Source organism: Ictidomys tridecemlineatus, chromosome 1, assembly GCF_052094955.1.
Source record: "Ictidomys tridecemlineatus isolate mIctTri1 chromosome 1, mIctTri1.hap1, whole genome shotgun sequence".
Taxonomy (NCBI): domain Eukaryota; kingdom Metazoa; phylum Chordata; class Mammalia; order Rodentia; family Sciuridae; genus Ictidomys; species Ictidomys tridecemlineatus.
Genome location: NC_135477.1, coordinates 87,144,758 through 87,158,438, shown reverse-complemented (window position 1 = coordinate 87,158,438; position 13,681 = coordinate 87,144,758). Strand labels below are relative to the sequence as shown.

At 38.8% G+C, this 13,681-nt stretch overlaps 1 protein-coding gene across 1 annotated transcript in view; it reads left to right on the top strand.

Annotated features, from left to right (window-relative positions):
• Mccc2 (methylcrotonyl-CoA carboxylase subunit 2) overlaps positions 1-13,107 on the top strand; it is a 71,777-nt gene extending 58,670 nt beyond the window's left edge. The window contains exons 13-17 of the mRNA XM_005328967.4: positions 473-539; positions 2,403-2,559; positions 3,462-3,576; positions 7,635-7,720; positions 10,960-13,107. Of these exons, the coding sequence (XP_005329024.1) occupies positions 473-539; positions 2,403-2,559; positions 3,462-3,576; positions 7,635-7,720; positions 10,960-11,077 (543 nt within the window). The 3' untranslated portion in view covers positions 11,078-13,107. The remainder of the gene's footprint in view (positions 1-472; positions 540-2,402; positions 2,560-3,461; positions 3,577-7,634; positions 7,721-10,959) is intronic.
• Positions 13,108-13,681: the final 574 nt, after the last annotated feature.

The window sequence follows — 13,681 nt, the reverse complement described above, 5'->3', positions numbered from 1 at the left end:
CACAACCCAGCCCATATTTAATAATCTTGATGCATGAAGCAAATGGTCACCAAGATGTCAGTGGTATCCTGGATATCCCCAAATCTTTGCATTCTTTCTTTTCTAAAGTGGAAAATTAGAGAATTATTTTATAGCAAAGCTCAGCCATTCTCACTGACAGTAGTTCTTTAGTTTCTGTTACTGAAGTTTTACTTGCTGCTTGGAATGTTAGTGATTAACTTCATCCGTGACACAGCAGTTGCCTTACAGCAACATGCCAGTGATCACACAGGCAAGTGTGCAGAGTCAGCTTGGTACAAACAGTGAGGCAGCACTGTTCCTTTACTGTCATGGTTAATAGAAGGTCAAACTATCCAAACAAAGGGTATTCTTTTTCTCTTTGACCCAAATTGTGATTTTTGTGGGATGCATGATAGTTATGGAGTTAATTGCATTTTTTTTAAAAAAGAATTTTTATGTTATTTGCTTATAGGGTGCTCACTTCATCCAGTTATGCTGCCAAAGAAATATTCCTCTGCTGTTCCTCCAGAATATCACTGGTGAGAAAATAGCTCAGTTTATTTGGTTACATTTATTCTAGAGCTGCAAACCATCCATTGTGGCTCAGTGCAGAAAGTTCTGTTAGACTTGCTTTTCCTGGAATTTCTTTAAGGATTAACATTTTCCTTTATGAACATTAAATACTTTGAGGAGATTACCCATATTTTCTAAGGGAAGCAGTTTCTGAGTTTGGTGCATCACAAATGTTCAGTGGCCTCCCTTTACTTCTATACATGCACACCACCCACCTGCCCGGAGTCAGAGAGCATTGTCTGACCCACTGTCTCCTTCCCAGTACCTTGTTCCTGCTAAAGGATTTTAAGCACATGCTGTGGTTGTCCATTTATCTTCTATTGTGCAGTTGATTCTACCTGAAACAATATCTTTGTAAAATGTACATGCACATACTGAGCCAAAGTGTGGGGATTTGTGTTTTGACTCCAAAGAATGGCATGACTAAAGTAAGTTCTGTCACCTCCCTAGACTTCATACTTCATAGATGATCTTCACATGGTGGGTGGAGTGATTTTAAAGTCTCTTACAGCTTCAAAGTTCTCTTACCTAGAATTCGGGACTCTGTGCACTGTGTCTAACATAGAGGTAGCCCTCAGATTTATTGACTAAAAAAACATTTCTCCCCCAATCTTCCAAGTAATTCATACATGGTCACCTCAGGCTCAGGAGGTGGATGCTCTGTATTAGTTGTTGGATCAGGCAGGCCTTCCTAAAAAGGAGGAATCAGGCGCTTGAAAGTGAGCAGGGCTTTAAATAGTACTGGGATGCAGGCTGAAGGAGTTGGAGCTCCTCTGGCTGAGATGGTTAGCTGGAGGAAGAGAGAGCACCCAGTAAAGGCAAGGACTGTGCTGTTGTACCTGTGGTAGCCACAGCAAGTACAGATGCTCCATCAGGATTTGTTGAATTGAATTGGATGACCTGATGCTGGAGATGTGCACAGCAGGAATAGTGCTAGTTAGGCAAGTGAGATAGACTAGTTAGGCAAGTGAGTTAGGCTAGTTAGACAGTCAGTTAGGCAAGTGAGTCTACATTCATGGATGAAAGAATTGTCTTCTCTAGAGGCTGGATTGGGGAAGGGGACAAGTGAACCTGACTTGGTGGAGAGGGAGGAGCCCAAGTCCCAGGAGAACCAGTGAAGCTGTAATGCTGTTTCAGCAGAGTTGGGAGCTTGAAGTAGAGGATCTTATAATTTCTTTCTATTTTTTTAATGTTAAATTTTGTAGTTATAGATGGACAGCATGTCTTTATTTTATTTGTTAATTTTTATGTGATGCTGAGGATTGAACCCAGTGCCCCACATGTGCAAGGCAAGCGCTCTGCCACTGAGCTACAGCCCCAGCCCAGAATCTTGTAATTTCAATGAAAAAAATTGCTATTGAGTCACTGGCAGGGACTCAGCATCTCCATGAAATATTAATCTTTATTTCATCAAAGTTTTAAAGCCATCCTGCAGAAGGAACAGCCTTTATTTTAAACTGGGTCATTGAATACGGAAGCCCTCACAGTGTGGCTTGCTACAGTGCTTTTTCCTTAGGTGGCCGTGTCACAAGCTCTCATCGTCAAGCCTCTACTTGGAGGTGATTTCTTGAAGAGAGATTGCTTCCTTTTGTTGTTTGAGGATCTCTCTGTGTATCCAAATGAATTGTTCTAAGAAAATTTTAAAAGTGATGAAAAAATTTATTTTACCTTTTAAAACACACTTTTTGGGGACATATTTCACATACAAATATTTTGTTAGACTTTTAGGAAAATTAGTGTAAAACAAGCTGACCTTCCAGAACCTTGGTGGAGTTGGCATTGCACATCAGGCCCATCACCCTGAGGCTCCTTTCTGTTCTCTCTCGTAGGATTCATGGTTGGTAGAGAGTATGAAGCCGAAGGAATCGCCAAGGATGGTGCCAAGATGGTGGCTGCTGTAGCCTGTGCCAACGTGCCTAAGATAACCGTCATTATTGGGGGATCGTATGGGGCTGGAAATTATGGGATGTGTGGCAGAGCATATAGGTAGGTGGTTGTCATGATTTTCTCTGAAAGACAGAAGCATGCTTGGGGTATTATCATAAGTGGTCATTTTATGTTTGAAATGATGGCATTCACAAATCTTGATCAGTTATATATAATTGGTATCATCTAGAGGAATGAAATTACATTTAATGCTAAGGGTTCTGTTTGGAAAAAATCTACAGTGGCAATCAGGAAATATTTGAAGTGGCTGATAATGAAAAGTCTATACATTAAAACTTGTGTGATGCAGCTAAGATCTTGCTTGGAGGAAGGTTTACAGTCTTAAATATGTATACTTGGGGGCTGACAACGTAGCTTAGTCGTTGAGCTACATTGCTTAGCCAAAAAAAAAAAAAAATGTATATATTAGGTAAAGACTAAGGATGAAAATCAATGAGCTGAGCATCCAGCTCAGGAGGAACAGCATCTTAAGTCCAAGAACAATGGAAAAGATATAGTGAGGAACAAACATAAGGTAGAAGAATTGGTAAAGCCCAAAGTAGTTAGATTAACAAACTTAAGTTGAAAAGTTAACAAACTTGATAATCTCTCCATCAAACTAAACATAGGCATGTGTAGCCAAAATCAGGAATGGAACATGACCACAGATAAGAAGATATTATGAATACTTTTATACCCATAATGAATCACCCAGAGAACTTAAAAATCACATGCATGCAGAGGTCCCACCTCTGGAGATTGGTCTGCAGCAGGGGTTCCAGACATTGTTCATTGTTATATATATTTTTAAACCTCTTCAGGTGATTATAATGTGCCCCTGGAAATAAGAACCACTTATTTAAAAGAAGGTTCTTTTTAATAAGAATCACTCATTAAAAAATGTGTCCTCTGAAAAGTCTGTTTTGTGCATTGAATTAAGTAGATCATTCTTTTTCTCCCAGCCCAAGATTTCTCTACATGTGGCCAAATGCTCGTATCTCAGTGATGGGAGGAGAGCAGGCAGCCAATGTGTTAGCTACGATAGCAAAGGACCAAAAAGCACGAGAGGGGAAACAGGTAAATGACATTTCTTCTTCTGGATCTGGCTTTCACTAATGAACACACTGGAGTCTAGGAGTACCCACAATCCCTCTGGAAGGTTGAGAAGATGCTGATCCAGGAGTCGTTTCAGCAATTTAAGCTCACACACATATTTTCTGACTCTTTTTTTTTTTACTTTTTTATTATTTATTTTATTTTTTTATTTGTTCTAATTAGTTATACATGACAGTAGAATGTATTTTAACACATTGTACACAAATGGAGCACAACTTTTCCTTCCTCTGGCTGAACATGCAGTCATACTGGTAGTATAATCATACATGTATATAGGATAATAATGTCCATCTCATTCCATTGTTCTTCCCATCCCCACACTTCTTTCCTTCCTCTCCCTCCCTCTCCTCTGCACGATCCAAAGTTCCTTCATTCTTTTCCACCTCCACCCCCATTATGGATTAGCATCCACTTATCAGAGAAAACATTTGGCCTTTGTCTTTTGAGGGGTTTGGCTTATTTCACTTAGGATGATATTCTCCAGCTCCATTCATTTACCTGCAAATGCCATAATTTGATTTTTCTTTAAGGCTGAGTAATGTATCATTGTGTGTATGTACCCCATTTTCTTTATCCATTCATCTGTTGAAGGGCATCTAGGTTGATTTCATAGTTTAGCTCTTTTGAATTGAGCTGCTATAAACATTGATGTAACTGCATCATTGTAATATGCTGATTTTAAGTCCTTTGGGTATAAACTGAGGAGTGGAATAGCTGGGTCAAATGGTGGTTCCATTCCAAGTTTTCTGAGGAATCTCCTTACTACTTTCCAGGAATCTCTTTACTGCACCAATTTGCAGTCCCACCAGCAATTTATAAGTGAACCTTTTTCTTCACATCCTCGCCAACACTTATTATTGCTTGTATTTTCGATAATTGCCATTCTGATGGGAGTGAGATGAAATCTTAAGAGTAGTTTTGATTTGCATTTCTCTAATCACTAGAGATGATGAACATTTTTTTCATATATTCATTGATCAATTGTGTTTCTTCTTCTGTGAAGTGTCTGTTCAGTTCCTTAGCCCATTGATTGATTGGGTTATTTGTTTTTTGGTATTAAGTTTTTTGAGTTCTTATATATCCTGGGGATTAGTGCTCTCTCTAGCTAAGGTGCATGTGGTAAAGATTTTCTCCCATTCTGTAGGCTCTCTCTTTGCATTTTTGTATCCTTTGCTGAAAAGAAGCTTTTTAATTTGAATCCATCCCATTTCTTTACTTGTTTATTTAGTAGTTGTAGATGGATAGAATGCCTTTATTTTATTTGTTTATTTTTATGTGGTGCTGAGGATCGAACCCAGTGGCTCATGCATGCTAAGCAAGTGCTCTACCACTGAGCTACAGTCCCAGCCCATGAATTCATCCCATTTATTGATTCTTGATTTTAATTCTTGCACTGTAGGAGTCTTGTTAAAGAAGTCGGGTCCTAAGCTGACATAGTGGAGATTTGGTCCTACTTTTTCTTCTATTAGGCATAGGGTCTCTGTTCTAATGCTGAAGTCTTTGATCCACTTTGAGTTGATTTTTGTGCAGGGTGAGAGATAGAGGTTTAATTTCATTTTGCTACAGATGGATTTCCAGTTTTGCCAGCCCCATTTGTTGAAGGGGCTGTGTTTTCTGCAAATCATGTTTTTAGCACCTTTGTGTTGTATAAAATAACCATATTTATGTGAGTTGTTCTCTGTGTCTTCTATTCTGTACCACTGATCTACATGTCTGACTTTCTTTTTAAAAGTGATTTCATTTGAGGTACAGCTCTGATCACATTTTTAAAAAAATATTTTTAGTTGTAGATGGACACAATACCTTTATTTGATTTAGTTTTTTATGTGATGCTGGGGATCAAACCCAGTGCCTCACACATGCTAGGCAAGTGTTCTACCACTGAGCCACAACTCCGCCTCCATCTCTGGTCACCTTTTACAGTTTTTTCAGAACTCTGAGTGCCTGAGGCATAAAGATGATTCTTATTCATTTGCAGTTAGTGACATTTCAATAAATCTGATTTACTTCTTCGATTTTATGACTGAAAGCAGCAAAATTTTATTTTTCTCTATTTTTACCTTTAGATTGTTGTTAAGGATACCTCGAGTGGGTGGAATCAGTCATTTACTGAGAATTGAATAACATTTGTGTTCCAGGAAAGTTTAAAGAAAAATGGAAAGGGTAGTGGAAACTTGATGAAGGGCAAGTCAGCAAGCGGCTGCTTTTATGTATTTATTTAAAATTTTAAATTTTTTAGTTGTAGTTGTAGTTTTATTTATTTTTATGTGGTGCTGAGGATTGAACCCAGGGCCTTGCACATGCTAGGTGAGTGCTTTGCCACTGAGCTACAACCCTAACCCAAGCGGCTGCTTTTATAATGGATATTTTTTTGGTACTGGGGATAGAACTCAGGGGCACTTGACCACTCAGCCATAACCCCAGCCCCCCCCCCCCCCCGCCCTTTTTTTGGTATTTTATTTAGAGACAGGTTGCTTAGGGCTTCACTAAATTGCAGAATCTGGCTTTAATTTTTGGTCCTCCTGCCTCAGCCTCCTGAGCTGCTGGGATTACAGATGTGTGCCACCGTGCCTGGCTGGGTTCTTTTGTTTGTGTCTCAGATTCTTCTGAAATTTGGCATTAATATTTTTTAGTTATAACTTTTAACTGTTTTGTGGAGGCACCAACATTTTTGAAGGCTGGGGGACATGTGTTTAGGAATGTGTATTTCTGAAGTTGAACTGTTGTCTCATCAGAGAAAGAAAGTATAAAATGGAGGAGGCCCTGCCTTCTTGGGCTCTATCCTGCCATTCTGAAATCACCTGGTCTACCAGTTAGTTTGCAGAGTTAGAGATATTATAAAGCTGGAGAGGTGGTTCCTGCCTCCCTGAGTGCATTCACCCCTGCCTTACATCCTTGATTGTCTTTGCCAAGCAGCAGAAACTATGTAGACTTATACTGAGGTTTTAGATTCACTTTAGTAGCAACTAGTATCAAAGCAAAAGGATAGCTTTGTTTGTGAGTGTGTGTCAGGATGGGGTTGGGAGGGGGCCAAGGATGGTGACGTTGATAGGGGAAGTGGGAAGGTAGTGGAGGTGAGGAAGGTGGGGTATGAAATGCTACCTGGTGTTTTGAAGATATGTCTTAAACTTCATGAAGCCTAGCATAATGATCCCTTGTTAAATAGTTGTTATTTGCCTAATTGATACACAGATTTGTAAATTCATTCCTTTGTATATATGAAAGGAAAGTGCAGTGTGCTAGTGGTTCTTACTCCAAATTCTTGACCTATAAAATGATATTAAAATATTTAAATAATATTAAAGTATTAAAAGAAGGGAGAATTTATTTGAAATAAGTAATTTGTTTTGGTGCAGTTTTTTTTTAAGTTGAAAATATTTTTTAAGATGGCAAAATAAATTCCAAATATCTTTTACATCTGAGCTCATAACTATCACTTGGTCCTTCTAATGCCAATAAGAATACCATTAAATTTTCAGCGAGGGAAACCATCTCTCAGCTATTTATTTTACTCCCCTGTAAGCTTTAAAAAGTTTTAAAGTGGTAGAACACTTGCCTAATGTATGACAGGCCTGTCCAATCCCAGTACTACAAATGAAAAAAATAAAGAAAAGATAAGACAGAAATTGGTTATTTTGAAGGAAAATCTTACAATTCTTTATGTTCTTAACCAGAGGCTGCTAAAAATAAATAGTTCTTCTGTTTTACTCTGTAATTCACATCCATTATTTTACCCTGCTGGAATACAGTGGTACATACTATCCTGGGTTTGAACCTTTCATTAAATGGTCTCAGGATGCTGTTTCTGATAAGGAAGAAGTAATGGTAAAATAATTTGGTACTTCTGTGTCAGGAGAGATCATGTATCTTAAAGTATCACTTGTAATGAATACCTCACCACAGAAATGTTGGTTGTAGCGTTATTGTTCATGGGATTTATTGTCTGTTTTTTTGAGGTTTTCTAAATGGTATCAGTTATTCCAAAGACAATGACTTATTCATGGCTTCTTTTCTTTCAGTTGTCCAGTGCTGATGAAGCAGCTTTAAAAGAGCCAGTCATTAAGCGGTTTGAAGAAGAAGGGAACCCTTACTATTCCAGTGCAAGGTGGGAGCCAGAGAATCACTCCTTCCCTGCTGGGTGCCTTCTGGCAACTTTGCAGAGACCCCCAACAATCAGGATGGTCAGCCTTCAGAGGAATCAAAAATAACCTCTGGACAAACTTAATTTTGTACTGTTGTCTCTTTATGCTAAACTGCTGCCCCTCTTCCAGGCTTCCCTGCATTATAGGTATATTATCATTGGGTGATTCTGCACCCCTGCCCCAACTCACCCCTGATTGGGGTATCCAGAGACTGGAGGGGCCCCGTAACCAGAGCTGGGCCATGCTGAGAGCTGGGAATAAGAATTACAACTTGACCGTGTCACTGTCAGAAGTTAATGCTGATTTTTCCTTAAAAATATGGGTTCCTGTCATATCCCTCTTTCTCATTGTTTTGTTTTTAACCCCATTTTAAGCATGAGATGGTTTGAACACCTATCGGCCCTTGTTAACAAGTGTGCTCATGTACTCAGAGGTGATCAGTCACAGCCAGGTTCCATGTGTCACATAATTACCTCCCACCATTATAGCTGTTGGTTGTTTGTTTTTTATGCCACTTAATGAGGTAATAAATTATCCCAGCCTGTCTCAGTTGGAGACTTCCTGGTGTGTGTTTCCAGATCTTTTTTTTCCAACAACTTTAATGTTCTGCATTCTGAAGACTTAAGCTTCATGTCTTTCTTTTATCCCATGGGCAGAGAGAAAAAAGCAAGTATTTGTGTCTTTTAAAATTAGGTTATGCTGTGATTTATGCCATTTACTGGAGAGAAAGGGAGAAAAGAAAACCAAAAGTTAGAATCCATTTCAACGATTTGAAGTGCCCCTTTGTAGCTGGCTATTAGCACTGGGGTGCAAAGAATGAACGTGTTGAATTTCAAGACCATAATTAAAGTTCAGATAATGACATTTGGATTTTTTTTTAAAAACCTATGTGTCTCCTTGCTAAATATGTATAAATTTTGCTAAATATATATGTAAACAGATTTACAGGTATATTTTGCTGTGTTGGCTTATTAGTTCACTTAATTAAGAGCAAAATATTTTATAGTTATTGATTTGAGAAACAAACTTGTTCCTCCTTTTGCCATCACACAGCAGATATTTATATAAGAGCCAGTAGAGGCAAAAAAGCAATAGAAAACTCTAGAAGATATTTACTGTAGAAGATGAAATGTAAAGTGCTGCAGTCTGGCTGGGCACAATCAGGAGCCACTTGTCAAAAGAAACTAACTTTATTTTTAGAACTACAAATGCCAAACAAAACAGCTCCTCAGGAAAACCCCTCAGAGCCCAACTGCCACCACCGGCTTCCCACAAGCCTCTCTCTCCAAACCACAAGCCTCTCCACCTCCCACAATCCTCCTGCTCTTGAGGCCGATTGGCTGGGTTGTGTGGGCGGAGCCAAAAAGTCCCCCAATGAGCAGCTCTGTAGTCTGAAAGGGCAGGGAAACAGCCCAATGAGCATCACTGCAGAGGAGCCAATCAGCTAGATGTTGCTAGGGCCGCTGTGAGCCAATCATCAGCTGGCAGTCCGAAAGGGCGGGGAAACAGCTCAATGAGCATCTTCAATGAGCATATGTTGTAAGCTCGGTGACAATTTTTGTTTTCACACAGAACTTTGACTGAAATGTTCAGTTACAGTTTAAATATTAAACTTTGAAAAATAGAGAGTCCTGTGTGAACCATTAACTTGTTTTTTGGTTCTGGCTAAGCAATGTCATCTCTTGGGAAAGATTGTATCCTTTATTATTTCCATAATAACCTTATTTTTTTTAATGGACTACATTCAAAGCAAAAGAGCAAATGGCCCAGATAGACTTAATTTTGGAAATAAATGTTGAAAGTTTTGGAAATAAATGTTGAAAGTTTTGGAAATAAATGTTGAAAGATAGAAAGATCCCTTTGTTTATCTGTAGATGCTTCACCCTTCTGTTGAAACAGTTGATGGCACAGAGAGAGGAACTTTCTCAAAGATGAAAGGACTTTCCGGCTGGCTTATGATGCTGTCCTTGGATTTAGTAGATCTTAGTTTAACAGCAATACCCTGGCCTGCTTTGGCATGAACATGGTTAGATCTGGCTTTTTAGAGAGCTCAGGCATCACCTGCTATTGGAATCTCCAGTGTTTTTGATTTTGTGGCACTTGGTAATCAAACCCAGGGTCTCATGTATCCCACGTGAGTGCCTTATCTCTGAGCTATATCCCCAGCCCTTCCAGTATTTTCCTTATTCTTCCAAGTGACCTGTATAGTTTGGTAGTTTACTTCTGTTCAGTTGTTTTTATAGTCAAGCTTTATCAGGCATTCGATGACAACCTCCTACCTGGAGCAGTCTTTTAATGGATGTGATTAGCCAGCTCCTCTGTCACCATGCCTGTGGGATCATGCTGCTGCAGATTGAAGAAGGGATGTGACCAGTTCACCTGTCAACAGATTACAAGTGTGACTTTTTATTGGCCATTGATACTTTTGGGTCCATATTATGAATATTTTATGAGAAAAGATTTGATTTCTGTTTGTCAATGGCTTAATAATTGATGTGTTGTCTAGGTATTAAAGGCCATTTGTTTAAAGAAAGCAAAACTGCCACCTCCTAATGACCTTTAAAACATAATATTTTTCATTCCTTTTTCTTTATAAATTTGAAGGTTGATGATGAAAAGCAAACTAAAATTTCTACTTAGATGTTTCTTTTGAAATCAGTGGACTATTAGTTTTCCTATCATAGCAAGAATAAAGCACTACATTTGGAGGCATTTATTTTACTAATGAAATATATTGAAGCCTATTCCATAACTTTCATAGTTTAAGAGTTTGGGGGTTTGGAGAATTATACCTTTCCCAGGGAAGAGAGAGGCTTAACATTTTTACTTGGTTCATGTGGCTCTCCTTAGTAATGGCAGAAGCACACCAACTTGGTTTGTACATTTGTAAGGGCAGAAAAGGGACAGGAAGGCTTTTCTTGAAATAAGTAAAAAAAAATTTAAAATAGGGATTGAGATTTCTTATGTAAATAGTTCCTAACACTTTAAGCTTGGTACAACATTCTGTGGTGACCTGGGGTGAAAGTCATTATTTTTCTTTCCCTTTTCCCATCTCTTGAACATGGTTTCTGTTGTGAGATTCAAGTAATGAAGATGATAATCAGTAGATTCATATATTACCTGAAGAAGACTCTTCATGGTGTGTATAAATGGTGGCTTGGTGGTAGGTTCATAATAACCCATGTTTTTATTCTTTTGTCAGGCTGTGGGATGACGGGATTATCGATCCAGTGGACACCAGATTGGTTCTGGGTCTCAGTATTAGTGCAGCCCTCAACGCCCCCATCCAGAAGACTGACTTTGGCGTTTTCAGGATGTAGCTGGAATATAAAATGTGTTCTGTTGGACAGGTGCCAAAAATTATCATATGTAACCTTAAAATTTTAAATTTTTTCAATGTGTTTCTGTGATTTTTTGTTCTTAACACAATGCATTGTACTTTTCTACCTTAAAAAAAATCAATGAGGATATTTATTTGATGAGCATCAATTCCTTTTAAATTTTCTTAGAGAAATTTTTCTGTGGCTCAATCTTATCACCCATGAAATGAAGAGACTAATTATTCTTTATATCCTACAAACAATATAAAAAGTTCTTTAATCTATAAATTCCAGTGTGGTTGAGATTATTAATATAAAGTTTATATTTGCTGAAATGATTATTTTGCTGATTAGGCTTGATGATATTTTAAGTTATTTTAAAGAATCATCTATTACCTTTCTCTTCAGCCACCATCCTATCTCCTTCCCATAGTAGTCAGATTTCTCACTGTCTGCACTGTGGGCCCTGCTTTCTAACCTATTCTCTCCTTGTTCTGCCCCTCTCTGGCTTCCGCCAACAGCTCTGTCCGGCTATCATTGCTCTCCATGTTGCTGAAGCCAGTGGAGTATTTCCCAGCCTTATCTAACTTTTCAGTAGCATTCTGTTGGATTGAACACTCCCTCCTTGAACTGCATCCTTGGCTTTCATAGTCAACCCTCTAGATTTTCCATCAATCCCTTTAGCCTTTCTTTTTTAGTTTCCCTTGTGGAATCCTCTTCATCTCCTGATCTCCCCCACTTTTATTATTTGTCTTAATTTTCATTAAGGAATACATAAATACATTCTTACACTGAAAAGATACAAATAACACAAAAGTATCTCCTTTTTTAATGTAAGAAATCAACCCTTCTAACCATTTTGAGTGTACAGTTCACTGGCATTAAGTACCTTCATATTACTGTGCAGCCATCACCACCATCCATCTCTAGAACTTGTCGTTGTCCCACATTGATTTTCTGTGTCCATTAAACAATATCTCCCATTTCCCCCTACCCCCAGCTCCCATTTTCCCCTCCCCCAAGCCTCTGGCCCATATTATTAAATGCACATATTTCTTATGGCATAAAACACGTGCATTCTTGCTGGGCCATTTTGCCCCTCTCATGGCTTCAGTCTCATCTAAATGCATTCCTGCATTGGCTCTTCCTAGCATAGTTCTTCCCTGGTTCTACACTTGTGTGCTCTTATAAAACATGTCTACTGGACATCCACCTGGTTGTCTTGGAGGAGCCTCAATTCAGTCATCAGGTGCTATAACTTTGCCTCCTTGATCGTCTCTTGAACTCCTCCACTTATTTTTGTCTCTTACCAGCACGGGCCTTAGGAGTGGTCTGCTGCATCTGGTCTTACCTCATCCTGTCTGTTCACCTCTCGAGTTAGAAAGGCCACCCTAAAGTACACATCTGGTCAGACTGCTCCCTTCCTTAAAATCATTCAGTGGTTTCTTGTGAAGTGCCAGCTGGCCCCAATGGCCTCCATGATCTTGCTTGATCTTTGCTTTTTTAACCTCATCTCTTTGACTCCTCTTTTCACAGGACAATAGCTCTGGCCATTCTAGACGTCCAGGTCTTTGAACCTCCTAAGTTCTTCCACCAAAAGATACACAAGGCTCCCTTGACCTGAACTCTTCTCCTCTTGCTTCTTCAGCACTTATCCTTCAGCTTAAGCTCTTGATTCTCTTTGATAAACACTACTTCCTTAGGAATGTTTCTGTGACTTCCCTGGACTAGGCTGGCTTCCCTCCTGTGTGCTCTTATAAAACATCATATGCCTCTATCACAAATTCATCATTGTGTCATAAATGTTTCTTTAACATTGCCCACTGCTAGAATGTAAGCTCTACGAGAGCAAGGATCTGTTTATCCTGTGTCTACAGTGCCTGGCACTTGAGGGGCTCAATATTTGTTGAATGAATGAAAATGTCCATATTATAATTGATGTCCTCAGGACATAAAATTTTAAAATTAGGTGTTTGATTATACAACTTGATACAACTATCATGTTTTCTTAATAAAATTAATATTTCAAATGTCTGTATGTTCTGTTTAGGCTTCCTGTATATCAGGAAGTCAATTTAACTTTTTATGGGGTGACATATAGACAGAAAATCACGAATGAAAGGTAGTTTTTATTTTCAGAAGGAACATAGTATTTTTTTTTTAAACTAAAGCACAAGTCCACTTTCACTTAACTATTTTTTATTAGTTTAAATCCTTGAGGGTAGAGCATCAAAAGAATTCTGTGTCCAGTGGCCTTGGTTATGAAGGCTGCTTTGGATTTGGCACAAGCCACCTCACTGTTAACGTCGGCATAAGTCACCTTTCCCCAGAGGACTCTGGTTTTGTTCACTTTGCTGTCAGAAGTCACTGTTTTGTTCTTGCTTTGTAGACATAGCACATATTTTGCCCAAGTAGAATCTAGTTCCATCTTAGGCATAAACACCTCCAATTTTAAGAAGAGCTATGTGCTCTCTTTAGTTCTGGAGACTTTGTTTCTAGCTAGCAAGAATGTTCCAGATGTTTCTGCCTTTTAGGAATCCTGTTCCTAGGAGGCCTTTACAGGCTCCAAGATGGTGGAAACACCACATTAAGTAAGTTCTAAGA